This window comes from Rhodamnia argentea, chromosome 6 (assembly GCF_020921035.1).
Source record: "Rhodamnia argentea isolate NSW1041297 chromosome 6, ASM2092103v1, whole genome shotgun sequence".
In the NCBI taxonomy this organism is placed as follows: domain Eukaryota; kingdom Viridiplantae; phylum Streptophyta; class Magnoliopsida; order Myrtales; family Myrtaceae; genus Rhodamnia; species Rhodamnia argentea.
In genome coordinates this window covers 12727112-12736691 of record NC_063155.1, presented here as the reverse complement: position 1 = coordinate 12736691, position 9580 = coordinate 12727112, and the positions used below count along the sequence as shown (strand labels likewise).

The following is a 9580-nucleotide window of genomic DNA, read 5'->3' as shown; positions in this document are numbered from 1 at the left end:
TTCATCATCCAACGCCATAGAATATCATCGAATCTCACGAAGACATTGAATAAGAAAATACAAAAGATAAATTCCAAATTTCAATTTCCACTTTTCCACCTCTTGAAATGTAGAACCTATTACCAATTTTTCAATTTTTGAAATCCGAAACCAAACCGGTTCCCACCATTCGATTCTACCCTACAACCATGCGTACCCCTAAGTTGTACCATTGTTGCGGAACTAAAAGAATTGCCGTCCGTCATCATTAAGCATCATTAATCTAATTAAAAATTGTAAGGACAGCTGTAATGTTTGGGCTTCTGCATAGACTGGAATTGAAAATGTTTTCCATCTGATAGAATAACAAAATGCGATTTGTACATATGTACAAAAGAATGTACCAGACAGTTGGCCAAACTTGTGCCCATAAAGGAATGATAATGACTCGATCTCAAACTTTAAACCGCAACCGATGTTTCACAGTGAAACATCAAGCGCTACGGACAGCAACCCAAGAGTCGCTTCAAACGAGAATTATATGCCCCACAATGGAAAAAGATCTACAAGGACATTAACTTATATACAGATTGGCGGAAAACAAATACCAAAACCTCCTGAATGAATTTCTTGAAAGAGAGCAATCAACGTGGAAATGATATCGAAAAGACGAACATCTTCCTCATCTCAAGACTTCCCCTTGACCATGGCCCCTTCTCGCTGGTTTCGAAAGTGACCAAGTAGCTGCTGTGCCTGCAAAGGCAAAAAGTTAAACAACAATTGGTCTAGCTGTTCGTTCTTATTGTCATTACAACACTTCTTATGCCATTGTCACAGAATATTGTAGTAGTGAAGTTACATGTATTGGAACTGGTTGGGTGATTGGAAAAATCTTTGTTTATTATTCCCAGACGGAGGGCTAGAAACATCATCATTTTCACTAAAAATCAGTTTGTGTGATCCATTAAGCAGTAGAGTCCAGCTTTCTTGTGCTAAGACTTTAAACCATATGCCCGAGACAGAAACATAATCTAGACAGAACATGAGCAGCATCCCATACTAAATTGCCCCCTTCAGGCAGTACCAGTTTAAGTGCAACTTCATTTCACAATGTTTCCATTTCATAGCACGTACATCACTTGATCTGTTACAATTCAGATGATCTTGTTGGGAGAGCAGATATCAAATTCGCACACTCCCAATGAATGAGATACAGCACCTTACATGATCAAGACAGCTTCACCTCCAACAAAAAGAAAATTACTCTCCCTAATAAACAAAGTGTGAAACTTATTAAGAAGAGAATCTCAGAGCCTATTTGATAACCTAATTAAATGCAGAAAATTAAAAATTTAGCACTTACCGAGATGAAATTTGTTTGATGACTTTAATTTAGAATGACTTAAAAGCTTCAATATTAAGTAAAGAAATCACTCAATCTGAAAATTATGAAAGGGGTTACTTTATTCAGTCAATAGAAAAACTAATCGATTGTAATTAGAATCTTGCAATTATACTGTTAAAACAAGCAAATGATCAATTCCATGGGGTACTAAATCAATAAGATTCGGCGATTAACTTTTAGCCATCAAACAACTTTTTATTTCTACTTGCAATTCTGGAGATAGTCAAAACTTAACTTATTTTTAAAAATCATCAAACAAGCCCACAGCCTCTCTCTCGATTTTATATAATATATCAACTGTATGACTAAGGAAAGACATATCCGCACTAGTCACTTCATATCAAGGATAAACCTAGTCGTTTACAGGTTCAAAGGCTACCAACTATATAAGGACGCATCCAGTACGTAGTTTCTCTTGCAGTTCACCAATGACTTGTGAGTGCCCAAGTTGCTAAGATGCTTGTAGATGTAAGCAGGCATGCTACACTATCTATTCCATTAGAATTAAGTGGCATACCTTTTCCTTTGCTCTTGGAGTGCCAGATTGAGACAAAGCAACCAATGGGGGGACAGCTCCTTCTTGCAGAACTAGGGTGCAAAACTTGGGACTATTGAGGCATAGTTGCAGCAGAACTGAGGCTGCATTTTCCTTTCCCCTATGAGATCCAGACTCGATGACCTCAACTAGCAAGGGAATGCCCCCTTCCCTCACAATCGCCAAGCGGCCTTCTCCAATCGTTGATAGGTTCGCTAGAAGAGCCACAGCCTTGTCCACCATTCCAGCATCCGGGTCCATCAATTCAATGAGATACTTCACAGCACCTGCTTGAACTATTCGAGCCTTATTTTCGTGACAGATGGACAAATTGAACAGAGCAGTAGCTGCATCTTTCTTCCCTCTAGGAGTCCCTGAACCAAGAAGATCCACCAGTGCTTTAACTGCACCAGAGCGGCCAATTCTCACCTTGTATTCTTCTAGAAGAGAGATACTGAACAGTGTCGCTGCAGCATTCTCTCGGGCTCCTTCATTTCCAGAATTCAGAACATGGATAAGTGGTTCGATTGCTCCAGCTTCTGCAATCATGGCCTTATTCTCCTCATTTATTGAGAGATTCAGAATCGCCGTTACAGCATGTTCCTGTGTGTATCTCACTCGTGAGTAGAGTAATGACAGTAATGGCGTGATAGCTCCAGACTGTCCTATAATGATGCGATTTTCCATATTATGCTTGGCCAAAAACCGTAATTCTGCAGCGGCTTTAGTGTGTACCTCATTTGATTGGTTCTTTAAATTCTCTATCAACATCTTCACATGAGAATTTGTAGTTAAATTATCACAGGCAGAATCAGAGCACTGAGGGGACTCTGTTCCAGTTTGGTTGCAGTTACCATTCCTCCCCACCGCCATTCTTGTATTGGAGCCAGATGACTGGTTTCTCAAAACATGCGGTGACAAAACTGAATCCTTATTTGCACCAACATGATGTGAGGAAATTTTCTCTGATGACAGGCTCAAATTTTCAAGCTCCAATCTCGTTGATACTTCAAAAGTTCGAGGAACATAATCAAGGCTAGATATGGCACTAGAAGTCAACTCACTCCTACTGTGAGTATCTAATTGTTCAGCAGATTGAATATCAACCCTTTCAATCTCTCTGCAGAACCCTCCATTGGATTCTTCACCACTTGATCTACAAGAAATATCACTCTTCTGCTTCTCAAATCTGTTACCAATGTCACTAGATGATCTTGAAGTGGAACTGCTACTCTGAAGAAAGCGACTGAAACTATCTGTGCGGACTAAATTTTGAGGGGAGCCATGGTCAGACAAGTTGAGAACTGTAACAGTACTATGACTCTCAAGGCTAGTGAATACCCTGATGTTATTATGTCTGCACCAACCTTCAACCATAGCTTTGACAGTGTAATTAGGAATAAGGTTAGTATGTGTAAGCAGCTGACGAGTCTTTGGGCAAACGGTCAAGCCATAGTCAAGCCACTTCTGGATAGAAGCCCTTTCATAAGTTTGACCAGAAGCCACAATCACAGGATCCCCCATTAGTTCTAAGGATAAAGGACAACGGAAATATGGTGGGATCGGCATGCCATCATCTGCTTCCAAGAAGTCAGTTTCGATCATAAAGTCACGTATATATGACACAAGTCGAATAACTTGGTTAATGTCATCAAATTCTCCTCTCACTTGATTGACATCAGCCCTCATTCTCTCCTTTTCAACTGCCAAACTTTCTCTGAACAATTCCTGTTTTGATCTCAGATTAAGCAACTCGATAATTTTGGAAACAGTATTAGGACAAGGAGGGATACCATCTCTTTGATTCATAAGCACCTCTTCTATGTATTGTGCTATTCCTTCCTGCTTCAGACGTTGAAGTTCCTGCAAAGAGTACTGGAGCTATTTATGTGAGACTAGTTTGCAACTGCAAGAGCCTTGTGTTAAGAGATCATGACTCTGATTATACCTGAATGCGACCAAAGCTAGATGCAGCCGGGCCTGATTGTGATAATCTACATAATATTTGGCATATCTCAAGTGAAGAGATTTGAATTTTCATCAATGACAATTTGCTCTGCAGGACCTGAAAATTTTCAGTAGTGAATTAGTGAACATAGCAAATTGAGAGGTCTAAATGTCCATACTTTCAGTTGGGTTAACAGAAACTTATAATTCCTTGTCTAACTCTCTCAGAAATGCTCAAAGATTTGGAATGGGCAATTTCCACTAACTTCTACCATATGCTTTACGAAGTTAAGCTGAAACAGTCCTAGATGAGCTTGAAGAGAATAATTGATGGAAAACATAGTTAAGACGGATTGCTTTTATAGCAATCCGGGCAACAAAGACATCCCTTTAAACATGTCCTTTGTATGGTAAGCTTGAAGAGTCGTTTACTTGCTTACGTAGCTCGAAAAAGATAGCTATTCACAGCATCCACAGGATACAGGAGTTGCATGAGCAGATCACGGACAGAGTGGCGGGATTCTGCTATCCATGTCGGGAGAATTCAACTTTATGCAGGTTTTGTGGCCAAAGAGAGAGGAAGGCCAAACAGATTGTGGTGCAATGCGAATAATCTCTTCAAACTGACCCTCCTACAATTTTTTACAAAGCTCAAAAGGAAAAGCAGCTTCTAAATGTAGGGGACCACTCCAAAAAAAACTATTGAAGATTAAAAAAAAAGATTTGATATCTGCAACTGGAGCAGCATTTTCTGGAAGCTGTAGCTGAAATGTCATCTAGCAATCACTTTTCTGGAGATAGATTGGCAGTCCTCAGTACCCATGGTGAATCCAGTCTATTTCCTATTCGGAAAATAAACACGGTCCTCTATTGCCACAAGGCACAAACAAAAGCAGCAAAGAAAAGGAGAAAACCAGAGCCCCAAGGGCATTGCAAGCAAACAAAAGCATGAATAGCTCATGTTGTAAAAACATGTCCATAATATGTCCAAACAAAAGCATGAATAGCTCTCGCAAGATTCATATGCAAATTTTCTGTTGAAAAAACAACTGGCTGTGTGCAAGCAAGAAGAGAAAACGAAACCATCTGACCAATCAATAAGTGTCTGATGTCGAAAATCCTCTTTTTTGGTGCAACCTACACCAATTTGCCTTAAGCGTAAGATGTCCAAGATTAAACTCCCCAATTGGGTCAAGAGGTACATTTTCAAATGGTGCATGCTTAAATCTAATTTCAAATGTCATAAAAGTAATATTTGAACATAATAGAAGGAAAAACCAGAATGGTGCTCAGCATGATATTCCAGATTGCGTCAACCCCAATGCAACTCAAAATAAGTAAAACCAGAACAGTGGTCAGCATGCTTTTCCAGAATTTCTAAGGAATGACACTAATTGATTTGCTCATTTACACATTATGGTTATACATGACGGCCAAAATACATAACTTCAAACTTTGCGTTGGAATTTTATCCAGTGAATAATGGCCTCCAAAGCAGCTGGAGGAGGATGCAATAGCGAAAGGTATCAAATCAACAATTGTAGGCCAAACTGTATATCTCTTGTATAGTTTGAACTGAACATTTACTGAAAAAACTATGCCATCTATGTAAAAATTTGCCAAAGATATAACCAAAGATCGCTTACACTGAAAATCTTGCTAATCCTTGGTGACCAATTTTCCAAAGATTCCCTTGACATATTAACAGCCATGTCCAGCTCCTCAAACTCTTTATATAGGATTTCATCCAAGACTGGAATTTTGCATTCAACCACATCATCAAGCAGGGGTTTTAGTAACTTTAATATATCAACTGTTTTTCCATAAATCTGTCGAAGATGCTGGGACTTTCTTGTCTGACACATAACCAGATGAATAAACCGAGAAATACTGTTAATAAGACAGCTTACAGATGTGGCCATTTGCCCTGTCAAACGAAACACAGAGAGAATATCAGAATTTATTATTTTATTTTGGAACACTCACATGGAGCTTGGTATTGTGTATAATCCTTGCCTAACAATCAGACCACTTGAGGAGGAGTTAACCCTGCTATAATTGTAGATACTGATAAGTCACAATAAAATCAGAGAACATAGCACTTTCTGTTGTTAATTCAACCAAAAAAATCATCGGGTATTGGAAGAAAAAGAGTGAATGTTCTATTATTCTAGGTCACCAAGTTGCTGATGGGTATTGAAAATCCCTAGCAAACCCTCACGTAAGTGGCAAGCACATCTGTTCTTTCTTCAACAACCCAACTACACATACTATTTAACCTACCTAAAGTTTTAATTGCAAATTCATAAGTTGCCAAAAGACAGTAGTCATCTGAAGACATCAAGAAGCACCCAGTTCAAGAATTGAGGAGTTAAAGATACATATACCAGAAAAGTACACTTGGCAATTACATACCAAAAGTAAATTGCCCCAGCAAGGTGAAGGTGCAAATGTCACAACACGATATCAAAAGCATGTAGTGCCATAAGGTTTAAATACCGGACAAAGCCAAAGCAACTATTCCATGGTCACCCCTTATTGTATGGTCATAATTTAGATGTCTTGAAGCTGTGCTGTATGCATTCGTCTACATATCTTTGAGAAGATCTCAAGGCTTAGCTATGTGACTTCAGATAATAGAGAAAGATATGTCGTATGAAATAGGTATTTCAAAGGCTTTTTTCATACGATTTCAAAGGCTTTTATATTCTTTGAAAAGAAACTTGCATGAAGTCCAAATAACTTTTTTAATCCGACCAAAAAATAAATCCAAAATAAATTTTCTGTTTTTTGGCTTCTTTGTGAAGCATAAGTTGAGGCTGTAGATCAACATTTCACACATGAGCAAACTGGATTTGATGAAGGATTGGCTGGTGCTAGTTGTCTTGGTTACGTGCTACAAGAAGAAGAAGCAAAGTTGGACTAGCCTTTCAAGATGATATCACATGTAACAAAATTGTTAGTGGTAGAGCATCCAACAAAATCCAATAAAATGCATGGTGCAGTCAGATCTTCTTGCCTATTGATGTCAGTGGGTTTGTCTAAGTTAATGCGACTTTTAAAAAAAAAAAAAAAAAAAAAAAAAAATAATAAATTAATTTGAGGAGTAAGAAAGAGTAGAAATAAAAAAAATTTTTTTTTTTTTTTTTTTTTTTTTTTTTTATAGAGGGGGGTTTTTTTTTTTTTGGAGGATAATAGCAACACCCTTCCCCCCCTTTTTTTAGGGGGGGGTTTTTTTTTGGAGGGTTCTTTTTCCCCCCCTTTTTTTTTTTTTTTTTTTTTTTTTTTTTTTTTTTTTTAAAAATTAAAAAAAAAATTCCCCCACTTTTTTCCCCCAATTTTTTAACCCTCCTAAAAAAAACCTGTGAGCCCAAAAGGGTCTTATCCCCACATATCCATATGAAGTTTGAACAAAGATTCATCACTATGATGTCAACACACCGTTGAACCATCTGTCCAATCTCAGGAACTGAACCCAAGAGGCATTACTACAGCTAGTGCAGAAGTAGTTTCCGTTCAATCTGTTGCTAACTTAACACTTATCCGCAATTCACCACATCATCACTTAATCCGGGGTTCAGTGAGCGCAAAATGACCATATAGAATATTAAGTTGATAATCTAAGAGAAAAAACAAAATGACAAAGTATTTATCCAAAATCTTCCAGTACATACTGTATGAGGTTCAGGCACAGGACATGCAGGCACTATAAACTACAGGGCATTTATTTCCTCTTTCACTTCTTCCGAACCCAGACCACTGAAGCTGCAAAGAAACAATCACAAGACATGCAAAATTGAAGTATACACTGAGATACCATATACCGCATTAGCTTTTATCCAAACAACACGAGAGAACCTCTTTCTCTTTCCCAAGTTCCTCACTAGCCAAAAGAGACAGCACTTACAAGGAAGAACATGGAGCTTGCATAATGACGATGACATTATACTCTGCGCAATCACACAAGTTGACCAAATAAACTGCCCTCTACTTATTTGGCCCGAATTACCCTACACTTGGAGAAAGCGCACTCCTTCAAGCACATTCCCCCAAGTTCTTCCAAGAAGACAAGAAGATTTCCAATTCAAATCTAATAACTAGAAAGACGAGACTCAAAGCTCGAACTGACCCAACAGGTGACTTTAATTTTACACCATTGCAGAATCTAAAGCATGGCCAAATGACAACATCCTTAATCACATCAACAAAACAAGAAACCGAGGACGACCCACCTGTGTCCATGAGATGCTCAGACCATACCCAGATCTCGATGGGCCGAAAGCAAGCAACTTTCGATGTCCGAAGTTCGAAACGCGCTAAATTAGCGTCGATCTCTTTCCACAATCAGTAAAAACCCTCGAATGGCCCCTGCTTTTCTTCGGCAAAGCTGAACATGGAGTTACAGAGAGGGGAAGTGGGGAATAGAAACCAAATGGAAAAGGAAGATGACAGAGGCTGTGGTGGGACCCGTTTTATGGTTGCAGATTTGTTGGGTTCTTGTGGGCTTAACTAAATTAAAAAGGAAAAGATTAGCAATTAATCAAATCATCGTCGGCAGGATCAATGATGGTGATGCAAAATTCTGAAGGGGATATACAATAATGTCTTGGGGAATCATTAGAACTAGAGAGAGAAAAGAAATGGGCAGTCAAGCCATTGGGTGATATTCTCTTATGCAAGGGAGAAAGAGCCGCAGAGCATTCCCACAGCTGGTCGTCAGCTAAAGAAGATACAAATTTTTCAATGAAGGCGCATATCTACCTTCATTAAAATTGTTATTTTTCTCTTTTAAAAAATTGCTGATCTTTATTGATAATTTTATCCTAATCGCCTATGGATACTAATGAAGCGAAGAGTGGAAGCTCTGCGGTTGTTCTCGACATCCAGGATTCCTTCTTTCCATCTGTTGACTTAAGTTGCATGAATATCAATTCGGTCATGAACTTTTAAATTTTGCCAATTGACTAATAAATCTTTATACCAAATTTCAATATAGCCATTTTGGTCAATTTTTTCCGAGAATCGCTAACGTTGCAATGTATCACATAGGATGACCAACGATAACTAAATCATTAGGTTAGCAATTTTCAACAAAAATTTATCGAAATGACTATATTATGATTTCGCACTAAGGTGTAAAACTAAATTGATAAAATTGAAAAGTTCAAAACTGAACAGGCATTCGTAAATCTATGACCTATTGGGTAATTTTCCCATTTTATTTGCTTCTTCCCTTTGTTAAAATTTACTAGGAATGATATAAGTTACTCACATTTAAAAGATAATCACAAAATTACAAAGAATGTTACAAATAAACCAAAAGATTAAAAACAACAAAAGATCTCAAGCATATAAGTTTAATTTTATTCTTTATAGCGTAAGTTACTAGCCAATGTTTCAACCAAAAAAGAAAAATTTACTAGCCAATGATCGATCACAAATCGTCAACGATTTAGGCCATTCATTCAAGTTTCATTTAAAGGATTTGTCTAGAATCATTCGCCAAATTGGGTAGTAGCTAATCGTCATCTACTTGCGCGATTTCCTCCACCTCAACTTTGAACTTGGCATGTATATAAATTAAATTTCGTATATTGCCACTATTTGGAGTTGATTTTATTTTTCTAACTTTTTATTTCTTTCAAATCTTACTGTGTGCTTAAGTAATTAGACCTTCACTTTAACTTGTATGTCCTCCATCACGAGGTCGAAAT

At 37.8% G+C, this 9580-nt stretch overlaps 1 protein-coding gene across 2 annotated transcripts; it reads right to left on the bottom strand.

Moving 5' to 3' along the window:
• Positions 1-317: 317 nt before the first annotated feature.
• On the bottom strand, positions 318-8528 carry LOC115725879 (U-box domain-containing protein 3). 2 transcript variants are annotated; one of them, XM_030655521.2, is made up of 5 exons: positions 8099-8528; positions 5513-5793; positions 3868-3984; positions 1902-3782; positions 318-732 (listed from the first exon to the last, which is right to left on the bottom strand). In XM_030655521.2, the coding sequence occupies exons 1-5, from the start codon at positions 8106-8108 to the stop codon at positions 667-669; spliced, it is 2355 nt and encodes a 784-aa protein (XP_030511381.2). In that variant the 5' UTR covers positions 8109-8528; the 3' UTR covers positions 318-666. The 2 variants fall into 2 exon arrangements, with proteins under 2 accessions (XP_030511381.2, XP_030511380.2); XM_030655520.2 differs by having other exon boundaries at positions 1902-3794; positions 8099-8526.
• Between the last annotated feature and the right edge of the window lie 1052 nt (positions 8529-9580).

Coding starts and splice junctions, on each gene's coding strand:
- LOC115725879 (XM_030655520.2), bottom strand. Junction 3,985..5,512: donor GGATTAGCAAGATTTTCAGT/GTAAGCGATCTT, acceptor GAAAATTTTCAG/GTCCTGCAGAGCAAATTGTC. Junction 733..1,901: donor CTCCAAGAGCAAAGGAAAAG/GTATGCCACTTA, acceptor TTGCCTTTGCAG/GCACAGCAGCTACTTGGTCA.